The sequence below is a fragment of the Arachis ipaensis genome, chromosome B07, assembly GCF_000816755.2.
Source record: "Arachis ipaensis cultivar K30076 chromosome B07, Araip1.1, whole genome shotgun sequence".
Classification (NCBI taxonomy): domain Eukaryota; kingdom Viridiplantae; phylum Streptophyta; class Magnoliopsida; order Fabales; family Fabaceae; genus Arachis; species Arachis ipaensis.
In genome coordinates, this window is record NC_029791.2 from 97,794,018 (window position 1) to 97,812,347 (window position 18,330).

At 32.8% G+C, this 18,330-nt stretch overlaps 2 protein-coding genes across 8 annotated transcripts; both read left to right on the plus strand.

Moving 5' to 3' along the window:
• Positions 1,522-8,345, plus strand: LOC107607480. Of its 7 annotated transcripts, XR_002350178.1 has the most exons (11): positions 1,522-2,123; positions 2,302-3,714; positions 4,267-4,714; positions 5,298-5,565; positions 5,652-5,748; positions 5,847-5,968; positions 6,511-6,665; positions 6,784-6,913; positions 7,010-7,207; positions 7,342-7,647; positions 7,754-8,345. XR_002350178.1 is itself a non-coding variant. In XM_021106067.1 (10 exons), the coding sequence occupies exons 5-9, from the start codon at positions 6,326-6,328 to the stop codon at positions 7,498-7,500; spliced, it is 693 nt and encodes a 230-aa protein (XP_020961726.1). In that variant the 5' UTR covers positions 1,564-2,123; positions 2,302-3,741; positions 5,652-5,748; positions 5,847-5,968; positions 6,244-6,325; the 3' UTR covers positions 7,501-7,647; positions 7,754-8,345. The 7 variants fall into 7 exon arrangements, 6 of the variants coding, with proteins under 6 accessions (XP_020961726.1, XP_020961727.1, XP_020961728.1 ...); XM_021106067.1 differs by lacking the exons at positions 4,267-4,714; positions 5,298-5,565 and adding an exon at positions 6,244-6,376 and having other exon boundaries at positions 1,564-2,123; positions 2,302-3,741; XM_021106068.1 differs by lacking the exons at positions 4,267-4,714; positions 5,298-5,565 and adding an exon at positions 6,244-6,376 and having other exon boundaries at positions 1,564-2,123.
• LOC107607481 lies at positions 10,680-15,773 on the plus strand. The gene is made up of 8 exons (XM_016309430.1): positions 10,680-10,785; positions 11,086-11,524; positions 11,769-12,483; positions 12,558-12,687; positions 12,782-13,999; positions 14,113-14,272; positions 14,408-15,065; positions 15,096-15,773. Exons 1-8 carry the CDS (start codon positions 10,680-10,682, stop codon positions 15,771-15,773), a joined length of 4,104 nt encoding a protein of 1,367 aa, XP_016164916.1.

An 18,330-nucleotide genomic window follows, 5' to 3' on the forward strand; every position in this document is an offset into this window, starting at 1 on the left:
AAAGTGAGACTAGTTTCATTTCATTTATTAATTCTAATATAAATTTTAATTCTAAATCTTATAAGTATCAAATATCATTAAACACTAGATACGCGTGGTTTCGTTTTCGAGCTGGAGAGCTCCCTGCAACCCACGCCGGTTCCAGTCTGAGGTGGAGGCTCTCCTCCACGGTGGCACGTCCTCCACCTGGCCCCTTTCTTTAGGGGTGCATGTGCTCTTCTGACAGCAGTCGTCAGCCATCGCTTTCAGCTTTTCTCTCACGCAACCTCCGATCCTTTTCACCGAATCACTGAGGCAACCTTCCTTCTTGATGGATCTGTTTGAATAGGTAATGATTTCTTTCGACCCTAGGAGCTTTGCTTTCTTCTCCAAGTTTCGTTCCGTCTTCCGTACGAAACTGTGTCTACGAGCTGTGTTCTCCTGGGAGTTTGTTCGTCGCCGTTCATCGGATTTATTGATTTCCCATTTTTCCGCTCAGATTCAAGATCTCAGATCCTTGTGATGAATTTTGGCATCTGTTCCACGATTGAACCAGATTTTATTGTCTATGGTTTCTGAAATTCCTAATTGTGCAAATTCTGATGTTTTTTGGTTTCTGTTCTATGGTTAAGCGACATTTTATTCTCTAGGGTTTGTGAAATTCCTAATCTTTCAAATTTTGTTCCACGATTGACACAGGTTTTATTGTCTATGGTTTCTGAAATCCCTAATTTTGAAAATTCTGATGATTTTTGGTATCTGTTATATGGTTAAGGGACATTTTATTCTCTAGGGTTTGTGAAATTCCTAATGTTGCAATTCCTGATTGTTTTGGGTATCTGTTCGATGTTTAACACACATGTTATGTGTAGGATTTGTGAAATTTCTAATTTGCAAATTGTGTTTCTGATTTCTTTTTTTTTTTGTGGGTTCATGTTCTTGGTTACATATTTTTGGGATTTGCTGTTAAGTTTCATTTTGAACTCATTATCAAATGTGCTTTTGTTACCTGTTCACTTCTTTGTAGCATGTGTGTTGTGTTTTTCATTAATATATTTTTTATTTTTTAATTTCTGTACATTCAATCTCATCCCTTTCTTGAATGTTGATGTCATTGATAGATTTTTACTCATGTTTGTATATACTTTTTTTTTCACCCATCTCCTGTTTTCAATGTATCCTTACCTAACATATTTGCCAACTGTTATAGTCATGAGTAGAATCATTGTTTGGGGTACTTGATTACTGCCTTCCCTATGGTCTTATGACGTGTAGATGCACTGTAGTTGGTATGGTCTCATATCTCAATTTCTGGTCCCTATTTCTTGATTTATTGAAAGTTTCACTTGTTTTTCCTGTTTTTGTCTTGGTTCATGTTTTACTCCTATGATTGGTTGTCTCTATGCCATTGAATGGAGATCAGAATGTGGGAATGCCTATCAAGGTATGGGCTTTCTATTTAACCCATTTGGTGAGTATTGATGTGATTGATATGAATTGATTCATAGCATCTTCCTCATTGAATGAAAGATTATTTTTTTTCAACTCAATTGCATTGTCAGTTTTTTTCTCAATTGCATTGTGAATTTCTAATTTGCAAATTGTGTTTCTGATTTCGTTTTTTTTGTGGGTTCATGTTCTTGGTTACATTTTTTGGGATTTGCTGTTAAGTTTCATTTTGAACTCATTATCAGATGTGCTTTTCTTACCTGTTCACTTGTTTGTAGCATGTGTGTTGTGCTTTTCATGAATATATTTTTATTTTTTTAATTTTCTACATTCAATCTCATCCCTTTTTTGAATGTTGATGTCATTGAGAGAATTTTACTCATGTTTGTATATACTTTTTTTTTCCACGCATCTTCTGTTTTCAATGTATCCTTACCTAACATATTTGCCAACTGTTATAGTCATGAGTAGAATCATTGTTTCCGGTACTTGATTACTGCCTTCGCTATGGTCTTATGGCGTGTAGATGCACTGTAGTTGGTATGGTCTCATATCTCAATTTCTGGTCCCTATTTCTTGATTTATTGAAAGTTTCACTTGTTTTCTGTGTTTTTGTGTTGGTTCATGTTTTGCTCCTATTATTAGTTGTCTCTATGCCATTGAATAGAGATCAGAATGTGGTAATGCCTATCAAGGTATGGGCTTTCTATTTAACCCATTTGGTGACTATTGATGTGATTGATATGAATTGATTCATAGCATCTTCCTCATTGAATGAAAGATTATTTTTCTCAACTCAATTGCATTGTCAGTTTTTTTTATTATTTATGTAAAAATTCTGTTGATTGTGTTAAATTTTTGTTTATATTTTAGCTGTTGGATGGACATACACCTCCTTGGCCCCAAGTTAAGAGGTTCATTCAGAAAAGAATGCCCTTCTGCCAGTAAAATGGCTTCATGGTGTTCTTTTTCTAACTAGCACATGTGTTTAGCCAAAGAAAAAAGTATCCAGCAGTTGGTCTCCCCATGAAACTGTGTTCTCCACACCTAATAAGGTTGTGCTATAGATATTTTTTTATTGGAAACTGGAAATTTTGGAATCATTATCAAGGTATGAGGTTTCAGTCTGATCCTTTTCATGAATGTTGATGTGATTGACTGATTTTTATTCATGTTTGTGTATGCTTTTGTTCCGTTTTATCTGCTGTTTTGAATGTATCCCTACCTAACACATTTACCAACTCTGATTGCCATCGCTAGAATCATTGTTTGGGGTAGTTGGTGACTGCCTTCCATGTGGTCTAGTGACATGTAGCTGGATTGTAGTAGGTGAGGTGTGATATCTCAATTTTTGGTCCCTATTTTTAGATTTCTCCAAAGGTTCAGTTATTTTTCCTGTTTTTGTGTTGGTTCTGCTTTTGCTGCTATGATTAGTTATCTATGTGCTATTGAATGTTGATGAGAATGTGGGAATGGCTATCAAGGTATGGGCTTTCTATCTAACCTATTTGGTGAGTTGTGATGTGATTGATTTGAATTGGTTCATAGCTTCTTCCTCATTAAATGAAAGATTTGGTTATTCAATTCTTTTGTGGGTTTATCTTCTTGGTTACAATTTTTGGGGGTTGGTGTTAACTTTCAGTTTGAACTCATTATCAGATCTCCATTTTGTTACCTGTTATATTGTTTGTTGCATGTGTTTTGTTTTTTTCATGAATATCTTTTTAAATTTTTTAGTTTCTGTATGTTCAAGAAATCTCTTGAGTTTTTAAACTGTTTTTTGTATACAGAAACATGTCCCGTTATCTATGTTTGATGTAGTATTCCCATGAAAATGTGGTATGGATACATAATAAGGTTGTGCTGTATATTCTTCATTTGATAATTCGAAATTTGGGAATCATTATCAATGTATGAGGTTTCAATCTCATCCCTTGCATGAATGTTTATGTCATTGAGAGATTTTTACTCATGTTTGTCTATACTTTTTTTTCCCACTCATCTAATGTTTTGAATGTATCCTTATCTAACCAATTTATACCAATTCTCATTGTCATGAGTAGAATCATTGTTTGGGGTATATGATTACTGCCTTCCCTATGGTCTTATGACGTGTAGGTTTACTGTAGTAGTTGTGGTCTCATATCTCAATTTCTGATCCCTATTTCTTGATTTCTTGAAAGTTTGACTTTTTTTACTGTTTTTGTGTTGGTTCAGATTTTGCTCCTATGATTAGTTGTCTCTATGCCATTGAATGGAGATGATAATGTGGGAATGCCTATCAAGGTATGGGCTTTCTATCTAACCTATTTGGTGAGTGGTGATGTGATTGATATGAATTGATTAATAGCTTTTTCCTGATTGAATGAAAGATTTGGTTATTCAATTCAATTTCATTGTCTATTTCTTTAATTATTTATTTATGTAAAAATTGTTTTGTATTTCACCTCTTGAAAAGACATGGGATTTTTGTGCTGAATTTGAGATGTGATTCACAAAGGAAGTGGCTTTGTTAGAGTAAGATGGTATCATTCCACTATTTGTGTTACTAGGACTGCCCCAAAGTTTAACTAATTTTCACAATTTTTTCCATGCCTATTTTCTATTGATAATTAGAGAAAAAAATTATGGCATACTCCACTATTTGTGTTTCTGGTTGCATGTGGGTTGTCTTGATGATTATGAAAAAATGGGTTTCGTACCTAATCTATTCTATTAGTGGTGATGTGAATCACAAAAATTGATGTGTAGCCTGTTGTTTATTTATTTCTTTTTGAAGTTCAACTGAATTGGATTACATTTTTCTGTTGATTGTGTTAAATATGTTTCATATCTCAGCTGTTGGATGGACATACACCTCCTTGTCCTCAAGTTAAGAGGTTCATTGAGAAAAGAATGCGCTTGTGCAAGTAGAATGGGTTCATGTTGTTGTTTGTCTAACTACCACATGTCGTTAGCCAAAAAAAAAAAGTATCCAGCACTAGTATGAGGTTTCATTATCATCCATTTCATGAATGTTGATGTGATTGACAGATTTTTATTCATGTTTGTTTATACTTTTGTTCCCATTTAGCTGCTTTTTCTAATGTATCCCTACCTAAGACATTTACCAACTCTAATTGCCATCACTAGAATCATTGTTGAGGGTAGTTGGTGACTGCCTATTTTATTATTTCTCGAAAGTATCACTTCTTTTTCCTATTTTTGTGTTGTTTCAGCTTTTGCTGCTATGATTAGTTGTCTATGTTCCATTAAATGGGATGAGAATGTGGGAATGCCTATCATGGTATGGGCTTTCTATCTAACCTATTTGGTTAGTGGTGATGTGATTGATATCAATTGATTCATTTCTTGTTGCTCATTAAATGAAAAATTTGGTTATTCAACTCCACTACCCTCCATTTCCCTCCTCAATTTGATTTGAATTCAAAAAGGTGAGATTGTGTCCTGGATTTTTTCTATAAAAGGATGGTTGGTAAAGCACATTGAATGCACAAACATTCTGATGTGTTGTATTTGCTCCTAAGCTATATTTATTTTATAATTTTACTATTTACATTTTGATCTATTTCATCAAGTCTCTTTATCTCCTTTCTTTTTACTGCAATGCCTCCACCATTTGATATGATTTCTAAGATGCATCCTCCTAGAGAGGCTTGGAAGCTGAAAGTTAGGGTTCTAAGGCTTTGGGTTGTACTCTCTTTTGGTAACCATGAGGTTCCTAACTCAATGGAGATGATTCTCCTTGATGAGCATGTTAGCCCCTATTAGCTTCTCTTTTAAATATGGTCTTACTTGCTGTTTTTTAAGTTTTCAAATTTAAATTATGTGTTTCATTAATCTGATTTGTTCTTTTGTTCCATTTCTAGTGTGAAAAAATTCAAGCTACAGTCAAGAAACCACTCCTTAATAGGTTTAGGGATCATATAGTTGAAGGACAAGTTTATAGAATGACATATTTTGCTATTGTGTCAAATCATGGTAGTTATAGAGCAACTTCTCATGAATTCAAATTGGTTTTCCTTCACCGAACCACTGTTGTAGCTGTTGATGAAGATGTTATCCCTAAGACTTGTTTCAACATGTTTCCTTTTTCTGAGCTGCTGAACATGACCCAAGATTATGATTTTTTAGTTGGTGTGTATATCTTCCTACTGTTCTGTTATTGAAGTTTTTTAAACAAATCCTTTGAATAGTTAATAGGTTGTGTTTATTTGGAATAGATGTCATTGGTCTTTTAACTTCAGTCGGAGAAGAGAAAGAATATGCAAAAGAGGGAAAAATTGTGAAAATGATTGCATTGGAATTAACTTCAAAAGAGTATGTTCCTTAAGTCATTTATGGTGCTTTCTCTTTATCTTTTAATTATCTTTTTTGCTTATTTTCTGTTTGATTCTTTGTCATCTTTTGAGTTTCAGTCTTACAGTGCGATGTGCATTGTTTGGGGATTATGTTAATCAAGTAAATCATTTCCTTGCCTCTGGGTATGTGGAGCAGCCTGTTGTAGTCATTCAACTTGCAAAAGTCAAGTTCTTTAGGGGTATGTTGTTGTTTTTTTTTTTCTGTACATCTCATGGCTGCTCTAGGTGTTGTCTCCAATAAAGTTTTGCTAGACTCTTTCTTTGTTTCTGTGTAGGTCAAGTAGGTCTTCAAAATGTGATGTATGCCACTCAAATGTTATTTAATCCTGATATTTCTGAAGTTGTTGAATTTAGGCAGATGTTAGCATGCTTTATTTTGTTGATGTTTACTGTATTTTTTATTTACAAGCAATCTGGAGTAACAAGTACAACTATTTGCATTAATTTTTTTTAGTATGATTGAGTAAGGTGTCAGTGGTACCCAGTCACTGTTTATTACAATTGAGGGTAAAGTTCTCTCCTTGGAAGATGATTTCATGCGTTTAACTAGAAAATGCACTATTGAAGAGCTTCAAGATAGCAATCAGGTTGTCTTCTTTTGAGTTAGTTGTGTTTCTGTTTGTTTTATACACAAATGAGCGAAAAAGAAAATCAAACAAGGATTTCCAGATCTGTTTTTTCATTCATGTTGTTAATTAACTTTGAAATGCCCATTGGATAGGAGGGTTCTTTTATCATTTTTGGTGCAATCCAAGGTATTGTTGAGGATGGAGGTTGGTGGTATTCTGCTTGTGTGTGTGGAAAGGGTATCTATCCTCAAAATGGTGCCTATTACTGTGATTTTTGTTTGAAGCACATAACTAATGTCACTCCAAGGTCAGAATTTTTGTTGAAAATGTGTTCTCATTTTGTAAAGTGGATTGTTTATAAAAATAAGGTTTCTTGGTATTATGTATTTGAATGATTGTGTTCCCCCTTTTTTTTCTCTCTCCAGATTTAAAATTAAAGTAACAGTTGAAGATCATACTGGGGAGGGTATTTTCCTTCTCTTTGATCGTGAGGCTTCTTATTTGCTTAAGAAATCATGTGCTGACTTGTTTACTGAGGTTCAAAGAGATGCAAGTGTATGTTGTTAGTTTTCTTTCATGTGTTGTTCACTTTAGATGATGGCATGTTCCTTATTCAAACTCTATATTTCTTATGTGTTACTTTCAAAATAGCTTATATGTGGGGATACTTATCCTCCCATACTCCAAGGGCTCATTGGAAAGTTGCTGCTCAAGGTTGATACCAAATGTGTCCCACATGATACATTTTATGGGACTTTCCGAGTTAGGAGAATTTGTGATGATTCCACCATTATTGCGATGTTTGAACTTCCTAATTATGATGCTGATGATGAGTCTACTCCAAAAAAGGTTAGATATACATACAAATGTTTTTAGATCCCGTTAATTCATCATTAATTTCATATATTTTGTTTCTTTATTGTGCTGTGGTCAATTTCTATTATGGTCTTATGTATTTTTAAACTCTTATGGCATATGAATAGGAGCATGATTTACACAAATCTGTTCCTCGTGGAAAAGCGGATGTTGGTATTAAGAAGGAGTCTTCTAATAGTTTTATCAAAAGTGAGAAAGATGCTGGTGAGTGTTCTGGGATTTTGTGTAAATCCCCCGTTCTTATAGATTTTTTGGCTGAAAAATAGCCTGTTGTTTCCGGGGGGACTGAGTTTGTTGGCTTAATTGATGGTGAGCATGGAAAAGAAGACAAAACTCCCAGCAATGATACTGTTAGTGATGATCTTTCTGCTGAATTGGATATATTGCTTAGCTCAGCAGAAAAAGAAACTCAGGTGCTTATGTATAATATTTTTTTCCTCATTCTTATGTGTGCTGTTTCTAATTGTAATTTGCATTCTTGAGTGAGATTCATATGTTTTTTTAATTTCTTTGTCATAGGAGCTGTTGTCCGATGTTCTTGAAGCACCTTCGCAAAATGGAGAGAAGCTTACCCATGAAAATCATGTTGTCACCTCCAAGGGTAAGAGGAATTTGAATCCTCAATTTGAAGAGGCTGCTGTTGATGCAGATGGGCGTGGGTTCAAGGTTGCCAAGGTTAATGGAGTTTGATTGAAGGTGTGGAATTGAGCTGCTGTGTCTAGGTGTAGGTGTCTTATATAGTTTATCTATAAGTATTTAGGAAGGCTTGTGATTCCAAATAGATGGACATGTAATCATGCTGGCTGGATGGTATTTTGATTTGACTTTTTTGGATTGTGTCCAACAAATAGGATTGTCAGATATAGGGGTTTTTCTTTTGTGATGGCTCGGGTAATGTGCCAAGTATGTCTATTCTCAACTCCTCCTTTTGTAATAGTGACTTTGCTAGGGATTGGACACATTTTCAATGTTGTACCCTCTTTAGGTTACATACTAGGATATGTAGTCAGATGTTGGAATCCTCCTTATCATAGGGGAGATAGCCATATGTATTTGTGTAGATCACTATCAGTGAAATTTTAATGAAATGCAGCAGTTCTTATTTTGTATTTGTTTATTGTTGTACAATTTTATCTTTTCATGTTGATGTTGATGTCGATTAGTTATTGGTGTTCATTATAATACTTTATTTCCTTCATTTTGTCTGTTATCAAAGGTGTGCATGGTTATATGAGTTTTTTGTTGGTGTGTTTCACATCTTTTGCCCCCATCCATTCCCCTCCTCCCCCCCGTTTTTTTTCATTTGTTGCTTATAGGAACTTAACGATGTGCATCTCTCTTTTCAATGAATTAGGGTTACTCCTTGGTTTTCATGTTTCAACCTTTTTTTATGTTTAGTACGAGTAACAAAGATGTCTCATAACTCAGTTCGTGCTAGAGAGTATAGGCGAAATTGTTTGAAAAGAAAACGAACACAAACTCATCATCGAAATGCAAGAGGTCAGTTCTGAATTGAGTTTCATGATATTTTTAGTGGTTTATACTCCAATTTTTAGTGATTTGATATATATGCGACTGTTTGTAATTTTTTTGTTTTGTTTTGTAATGCTTTAGAGATCCTTGATTCCTCGATGCCTGTTCTCTCTTTGAATGATTATATGGGTAATTTTTATTGCTCTCTTTATATTTTTTGTATTTAATCTTTGTGTTTCTAATAATCTATCTTTTTATTTTATATGTTTCCAATGTCTCTATTTCTTCTTATGTTTTAGAAAATTTATTTGAGGTGTCCTAGAATGTTAATCAGAGTTCAAATCTTATTTTGTCAGGTATAATAATATATTTAAGTATTTTATTCCAGTTCGATTCTTTTCTGTTAAATTATATTTTAAGTTTCTTTGGTTTATATGTAATAGCAAATGTATTTAAGTCATTTATTATTGTTTTTTTATGCTGTTACACCTAAAAGGGTTATTTTAACTATTAGTAGCCCAGAGAATTTCTAGTTAAACATATGTCTAGACTTCTGTACTTGGTCTCTTTTTAATTTGACAACTCAATTAATATTTGTAGAATCAAACATGATGTAAGGTAATTATAATAACCCTAAATTGTGATAAGTTGTTATTAAATTAGGTAACGTAATCGTGAAATTGTTTAGTTGTTGTTGTTTACATGGCTGAAAGTTTTTGAAGTACTTAATAATTGATTCAAAGCGTACAGTTATTGAAGGTAATTAGATTACCTACCGTAAGCCTGACCAGCTATCATATGTGGTAAACATAATTAATGCCATTATAAAATTCTTTATTGAATCATTTAGATCAGTAGATAGGTTTAATTTATATAGTTCTTTCAAACATACACAAGGAGTAGAGGTTATTAAATTGTTTAATTAGTGTTTATTTTTGTCTTCAACAATATGAAAAGTTTGTTGGTTATGTGATTGGAATCATGTAATTAGTTAATTAGTTAAATTTTTTAGCTAAACAATAGACCAAGGGTATTTGTTGAAAGTTTTTTAGTTTTATGTGTATTTCTCATAATTTAATTGGTTATCGAACCAGTCAGGTTACTGTATCACTAGTTCATTGGTTCAACCGGTGAGTCGTTTGTTGAACCGATAGAACTGGTTGTACGTCAATAAAAGATATAAAATAGTCAAAAATTGAATAAAGTGACAATTAAGTCTATTCTTAACACAGCAGGTTGGTGGTATCCCTTATGCTTGCCTAGCAAGCACAAGTGGGTTCAATACCCATTGCAAGCATTTTTTAATATTCGATCCAATATTCAAATGCTTCTGGACCACCCAAGAGTTGCATTTGTTGTTAGCACCATAGGATTGGCCTGTTCACGGATTGGATCGAATTGGCTGGTTTTGTCCGCTTTTTGAAGAACCGGCTGATTTTACGCGGTTCACATCCTTCCTCGGTTCAAACCTAAACCTGACCCGGCTAGACTACCAGTTCGAATGATTCATCGATTTTCCGGCCGAACCGGCAGATCCGGTCTGATTCTTATAGCTATGGTTTTATGTCATAATCAGTAGTTCTACATTAAAAAAATGTCATAATCAGTAGTTCTACATTAAAAACAACAATATATGCACTTGTTCTAAAATGTTAGAAAATTCTAAGGACCGATTGAGCCATTAGTGTCTAAAATAGTTAGTATCAGTGATTAAAATAATAAAACAAAGTCTATTCTAATGTTAGCAAAAATGAAATTGTTCTTGAATATGCATTTAGATTTATTTATATTTACTTAGTTGATAAATAAATCTTTAATTTTTATTCATTTTCATACTTTATTATATTTGTAATGTTTACCTTACATGTTCATTATTAGATAATTAATTGATTTTTTATTACATGAATATTTTCTTTTTTATATTTGGTTGTCGAATATATCTTTACATAAGTTTGTCTTATTTTAAATCAAAATGGATGATATAGACCAATCAGAAATATATGATCCTTCCATAAATTCATTCAGTCAAGTTGGTTCTGTTATTGATCATCCTCTGTTCTTGCAAAGTGAGATACAAGGTACGCTCTCTTTCTTAAATCATATATTATTGAAGAATAGTAAAATAGACTCCTTATTTATTTAGTGTTAAAACATCCGACTGTGATTATGTCATGAGATGTTATTCAGTTAGTGTAAAATAAAAATAGTATTTTGTGATATATTCTTCTCACAACATTCAAATGAGTCAAGTATTTAGTCTATATAATATCTTTATGCTAATGGTTTATTCATGTTGTGTTGAATTTATTTCGTGTCATATAATTCAGATGAGGTTCTTTTATTGTTGTGTATATTTTTCTCGATTTTATGTCTAGCAGGTTGCCTTGATGTTGGTGACCCTAACTATGAATGTTCAATTTGTGGCGCGTGTTTTTGGTTATTAGAACGTGTTGAAAGAGATTCTACGGTTAATCGTCCTATTTTTACTGTTTGTTGCTCAAAGGGAAAAATTCAGTTACCTTATCTCCAAAAGTCCTCAGATCTGTTATATGATTTGATCAATGGACATGATAGCAAGAGTTTGTACTTCCAAAAAAATATTCGATCTTATAATAGTATGTTTGCCTTCACATCTCTTGGCAGTAAGGTATTGGATTCAGTGAATGATGAGAGGGGTCCACCACAGTTTATAATAAGTGGTCAAAATTATCATCGGATTGGAAGTTTGCTCCCAGATGCTGGTGAGAAGCCTAAATTTGCGCAGTTATACGTATACGACACTCAGCATGAGATAATGCATAGGCAGCAAATTTTTGGGTATGTGTGTTTGAAACTTTGTTGTTTAGCATTTTTGTTGTATTTTCCTGATGTTTTATTGTTATATGTATTGGAAAATAGGTTTATAGCTGTGACTTCATAGTTATACTGTGTTTTGGTCCTGTTATAATATGCTATTAGTTATTTTTTGCTAATAAAATATTTTTAATATGAAAATATGTTACAATTGTATTCTGTGTGGTTTTTAAATATATTTTTTGTGGTTAATATATTTTTGTTTTAGGCAAACATCTGAGATAGATAAAGAATTGATAACTAAGTTGTTGCAAATGATCGATATCCATAATGTCATAGCACAGTCTTTTCGAAGAGTTAAAGAATTCTATGAGTGTCATCCATCTGAGATTTTCTCATTGAAGTTGTATTCGCAACGGAACGTTGATCGAAGAATGTATAGTGCTCCCTCTTGCGATGAAGTTGCTGCTTTGATTGTTGGAGATTTTGATTCGTCGGACCATGGTCGTGACATTATTGTTCGATCTACTGGTGGTTGGTTGCAACGTATATATGAAACTCATGCTCTATATTGGCCCTTACAGTATCCTCTGTTGTTTCCATATGGCGAGGATGGTTATCAGCTAAACATTGGTTATCGAGGTCAACAGCTTGGATATGTTCCTGGAAGGAGAACAAGAGTTTCCCTCAGGGAATTCATATGTTTACGTCTCCAGATTAGGGAACACGAAGATGGAATTATTCACAAGTGTAGGCGGTTGTTTCAACAATTTGTTGTTGATTGTTTCACCATGATTGAGTCCCAGAGGTTGTATGAGATTAGAATGAAGCAAAGTACAATTAGAGGAGAAGTCCTTCAAGGAATAGAGGAGGCTATGCGTCGTGGCGATGACGAGGCTTCTTCAATTGGGACACGAATCATTTTGCCTTCTTCCTTCACTGGTGGTAGACGTTATATGTTTAACCGTTGTCAGAATGCCATGGCGATTTGCAAACATTTGGGTATTCAGATTTATTCCTCACTATTACGTGTAATCCAAATTGACCTGAGTTTCAGCGGTTCACGGAGCGAGAGCGAATTCCAATCGCTGATCGTCCTGATATCTCTTGTCGTGTCTTTCATGCCAAGTTGAAGTGCCTCCTTAGTGATCTCAAGGAAGGTGTGTTTTTTGGTCCACTTAATGCAGGTAAGTTCTTTTCTCGGTTAGCATTTCAATTTCTGTCAGTTGTCTTCGGACATGTAGTTGTCTGGCTTCTTCAGGATTTTTTTGTATTTTTTAGGTATGTATACTATTGAGTTCCAAAAAAGAGGTCTACCGTATGCACATATGTTACTCTGGCTTAACGGGGAAAGCAACTTACAAAGTGTTGAAATTGTTGATGAATTCATCTGTGCCGAGCTACCCAATCCCCAGAAATTTCCATCTCTTTATAATGTCGTCACCAAGTACATGATCCATGGTCCCTGTGGTCCACTTAGACCGAGTTCTCCTTGCATGAAAGATGGTAAGTGCTCAAAATTTTATCCGAAAAGATTCGTTGACCAAACGAGCTTTGATGAAGATGGCTATCCAATATATAGACGTCGTAATATGGGTGTCACAGTGAAGATCAACGATGTCGATATCGACAACAGATTTGTTGTGCCCTATAATCCACTGTTGTTAATGAAATATCAGGCTCACATAAATCTCGAGTTCTGTAACAAGTCAAACGTGATTAAGTATCTATTTAAGTATGTTAACAAGGGTCCGGATCGGGTGACCGCAACTGTTGGAGAAAGATATGATGTTGGTGAATCTTCTCAGGTGGTTGATGAGATCAAACAGTATTACGATTGTCGTTATTTGTCACCGTCTGAATCCATGTGGAGAATTTTTGCTTACGATATTTATCAAAGATGGCCGTCGGTACAGAGGTTGACTTTTCACTTGCCTAACCAGCAACATGTTGTATTCGATGATGCTGATATCACTACTCATGTTTATTTGCGCAACAAAGATTTGCTGACGATGTTTACGGGTTGGATGATGGCCAACAGGCGGTTCTCGGAAGGGCGGTCTCTAACATATATTGAATATCCAGGCAAATTTGTCTATTGTTTGAGGAGCAGGGAGTGGAAGCCAAGACAGAGGGGATTCTCAATTGGAAGATTGAGTTTTGCTCATCCCTCATCTGGTGAACTTTTCTACATGCGGATGCTTTTGAATGTTCAAAGAGGTTGTACCAGCTTTCGAAGAATAAGAACCGTGAATGGTGTTACTTATGATACATTTCAAGAGGCATGTTCCGCCATGGGATTCTTGATAGATGATAAGGAGTATGTTTCTGCTATTAAGGAAGTCGCCGAGTTAGCGTCAGCTGCACAGCTAAGGAGGCTTTTTGTGATGTTGCTGTTATCTGGTTCCATGGGAAGACCTTTGTTAGTTTGGGAGCAAACTTGGACTTATTTGTCTGATGATATTCTTTACCGCAGAAGACACGAGCTGCAATATCCTGGTAAGATTTTTGTTCGTCGTGAATTTATTACAAGATAGGTAGGCACACACGCATGCACACAGTAGAGAAGTTATATTATGGTGCTAATATTTATTAATTATTGTTAAACGTAGATCTAACTATGAGTCAGGACGAGTTACAAACATTTTGTTTGTTGGAGATTGAGAGACTATTGCAGAGTAATGGAAAATCATTGAGAAATTATGCTGGCATGCCGGTTCCTAATAACTCTTTAGTCTCTCAATTTAGCAATTTGATGCTGTTGCGTGAGTTGTAGTATGATACTGTTTCTTTGTCTCGTGAGCACGATGCAAATATCTTAAAGTTAAATGAAGAATAGAGGGTGGTCTACGATAAAATTATTGACTGTGTTTCGAATAAGAGGGATGGATTCTTTTTTGTGTACAGGTTTGGTGGCACTGGAAAAACTTTTTTATACAGAGTTTTGTCAGCTAGATTGCGATCTGAGAAAAAGATTGTTATAAATGTTGCTTCTAGTGGTATTGCTTCTTTGTTGTTACCTGGTGGTAAGACGGCGCATTCTATGTTCAATATTCCTGTTGACCTGACTGAAGACACTGTTTGCCAGATTAAGAAGGACAGTCCAAAAGCTGAGGTATTTCGATTGGCCGATTTTATTTTTTGGGATGAGGCACCAATGACTAACAAATTAGCATTTGAAGCGCTTGATAGGACGTTGCGTGATATAATGGTTTCAAACTCTGATAGGAATAAAGATTTACCTTTTGGTGGGAAGGTGGTCGTTCTGGGTGGTGATTTCAGGCAGGTCTTGCCAGTTATTCCAAAAGGTTCGCGTGCTGAGATTGTCATGGCTTCCATAAATTCTTCTATCATTTGGAAATATTGCGAAGTTTTGCAATTGACAAAAAATATGAGGTTAGCAATCGGATCGGAACAATCAACTGCTCAGGAGTTAAGGTCGTTTTCAGATTGGATACTTCAAATTGGTGAAGGTCGATGTGGAACAGTGGTCAACGATAAACTTTTTGTTGATATTCCTTCTAATCTAATCATTCCTGTCTTGGAAAATCCAGTGGAAGATATTGTAAATACAATCTATCCGAATTTGGTTTAGAATTTTTGTGATCCAAGTTTTTTCCAAGATAGGGCAATACTCGCTCCGACTGTCGACAATGTTGAAGAGATAAACAATTATATAGTTGACTTGTTGCCCGGTGAGGAGAAAAATTATCTCAGTGCTGATTCGATATGTGGTAGTGATGCCTATTCTGATGTTGATGTTGATTGGATAACTGTTGAATTCTTGAATCAGATTAGGTGTTCTGGTCTACCTAATCATTTGTTGAAGTTGAAAATAGGCGTGCCTATTATTTTGTTGAGGAATATTGATCCAGCTGGGGGTTTGTGTAATGGGACTCGACTTGTTATGCGAGATCTAGGGACAAATGTGATCGGTGCCGATATTGTTTCTGGTAGCAATGTTGGGGATAAAGTTTTTATCACTAGAATGAATATGATTCCTAGTGATACGGTTATACCCTTTAAATTCCAACGTCGTCAATTTCCGGTTTCTTTGTTGTTTGCAATGACAATCAACAAAAGCCAGGGTCAGACATTATCAACAGTCGGATTGTTCTTGCGTTGTCCTGTGTTTTCTCACGGTCAGCTTTATGTAGCTCTTTCCCGAGTTAGGAATAGAAATGGTCTTAAGATTTTACTTTGTGATGAAGGATTAGTTGATGCTGCCAGGACTGAAAACGTTGTATTTAAGAAAGTGTTTGATAAGATATAATGTATTTTTTTGTTATATGTTTCAGTCTTATCTGTGTAATTTATAGTTTTAATTTCGTGTATATCTTCTTTATAGAGGGACATCTTCTTTGGGGTATGTTTAAAATTGTCTCAAGCATTTCGTGTGCACTAGATGCATCATTCTTTATGACCCATTCATTTCTATTAAGTGAAAATTAAAGGATGTTGTGAAAGAAGAGTATTCATACGTTTTATAAATATAGAATATATTAGTATATATATACATTAACACCATTTTAATGCATAATATTTTAAAAATGAGAAGTATAATCTTTTACTTTAAAATGAATATAAAACATATCAATACATGTAATGTAACCACTGAAAATTCAGATTTTGTTTACAATTTTACATGTTATATAACCACTGACTACTGAGACTGGGTGTGAATGTGATTGAAACTTTGAAAATTGAAACACACAAATCTATTAATGACGATGATGATGTAAGACGGTATAGGGGGAGAAAATGAAGTATACGTTACCAATAAATATATAAATAAATAAATTGCATAATATATACTGTATTTAAAAGAAAAAAAGAAAGAATACTCCGAATCAATAAATTTCACCTGACTAATCATCAGTATCGAAATAAATGGGTTAAACTTGTTGGGTTAGTTTGTTGATATAACTAGATAAAAAAAATATAATAATAAAATATGGGCATTTTATTAATAAAAAATAATTATTTATATTTTGTTAGAAAGAAAAGTCAGATGATATCAATACAAATTTGATTTTAATCTCTAAAAAAAATTTTGATTTTAATCTAAATTATATGTTTTGTTAGAAAAAGAATTTCTTAGTGCCTTCTGTGTTCTATTTTTTTATTATTATTTTGGTTCTAATATTTAGGTTAGATTCTAATTTGATGTTTCATATTTTAAATATTTTATTTAAGTGCTGAATAATTTTGCATGAGTTTAATATTTGTTCACTTTTAAAGTTAAAACAAATTCTTTGTATAAGGAAATATTTTGTATTAGACTATTGGGATTTAAAGTACTTAATTATGCACCAAAATGTTATGTATTTGTTAGAGTCTATCAAGGTTCTTTTTTTATATTAACTTTTGATTTCTATATAATGTAATCAAATGGTCTATATAAATATGGGATACTGTATAAGTAAATAATTGGTCTGCTCATTTAAAAGATACTCTCTTCTTTAGTGGATAACTTTGATGATTCATATCTTCATATTTTATTTTGATTTTTTTTTTAGTTTAAAAAGCCATTTTTTAAAATACAGTTATTTTTTTTATATGAAAAAGTTATTTCATTACATGTTTTTGAAAATATTCAATTTTATTAAAAAACTTACTTATTTACTTTTTTTATTTTGATATTGTTTTTTCGGAAGAAAAAGATAAGCAAAGTATATTCTTAATATATTAATAAGAATAAGATATGAGCATTTTATTAATAAAAACAATTATTTATCTTTTCTTATAAGGAAAAGTTAAATCATATCAATGCAAAATTTGATTTTAAATTGTCAATAAAATTTGATTTTAATGTAGATTATATCTTTTGTTACAATAAAAATTTCTTGGTGCCTTCTGTCTTCTATTTTTTATTATTATTTTGGTTCTAATATTTAGGTCAAATTTTAATTTGATGTTTGATATTTTAAATATTTTATTTTAGTGTAGAATAATTTTGCCCGAGTTTAATATTATTTCACTCTTAAATTTTATACAAATTATTTGTATTAGGAAATATTTTGTATTAGGCTATTGAAATTTAAAGTAGTAAGTGTTGCACTAAAATGTTATACATTTATTAGAGTTTATCAATATTCTTCTTTTATATTAAACTTTGATTTCTTTATAATATAATAAAATGGTCTATATAAATATGAGATATTCTATTAGCAGATAATTGTTGTGCTCATTTAAAAGATATCCTCTTCTTAATTTATTATGTGGTTTTGATGGTATTAAAATTTATTAAAAAACTTGATTATTTATTTTTTGAAATCTAATATTTTCTTTTCCAAAAAAATTGAAAGAAACTATATTGTTAATATATCAATAAAAAAAATATCATAATTTTATTAATGAAAAATAATTATTTATCTTTTTATACAAAGAATAGTCATGTCATCCCAGTGCAAATTTGATCTTAATTTGTCATACAGAAATTTCATGAAAATTTAAATTAAACTCTATGCACACTATTTTATTTTATTTTTGCTATTTCTAACATATATATTTAAGTAATAAATATATTATTAGTAGTGAATTTTTTATAATGTCATATGTCAATTTTTTCTTGGCACCTCTTAACATACTTGCTCCTCTTCTTAATTTATTATGTGGTTTTGATGGTATTAAAATTTATTAAAAAACTTGATTATTTATTTTTTGAAATCTAATATTGTCTTTTCCAAATAAATTGAAAGAAACTATATTGTTAATATATCAATAAAAAAATATCATAATTTTATTAATGAAAAATAATTATTTATCTTTTTATACAAAGAATAGTCACATAATACCAGTGCAAATTTGATTTTAATTTGTCATACAAA

Coding starts and splice junctions, on each gene's coding strand:
- LOC107607481 (XM_016309430.1), top strand. CDS start 10,680: ATGGATGATATAGACCAATCAGAAATATATGATCCTTCCATAAATTCA. Junction 14,000..14,112: donor ACACGAGCTGCAATATCCTG/GTAAGATTTTTG, acceptor TGTTAAACGTAG/ATCTAACTATGAGTCAGGAC. Junction 15,066..15,095: donor AAAATCCAGTGGAAGATATT/GTAAATACAATC, acceptor AATTTGGTTTAG/AATTTTTGTGATCCAAGTTT.
- LOC107607480 (XM_021106067.1), top strand. CDS start 6,326: ATGCGTTTAACTAGAAAATGCACTATTGAAGAGCTTCAAGATAGCAAT. Junction 6,914..7,009: donor AGGTTCAAAGAGATGCAAGT/GTATGTTGTTAG, acceptor CTTTCAAAATAG/CTTATATGTGGGGATACTTA. Junction 7,208..7,341: donor ATGAGTCTACTCCAAAAAAG/GTTAGATATACA, acceptor GCATATGAATAG/GAGCATGATTTACACAAATC.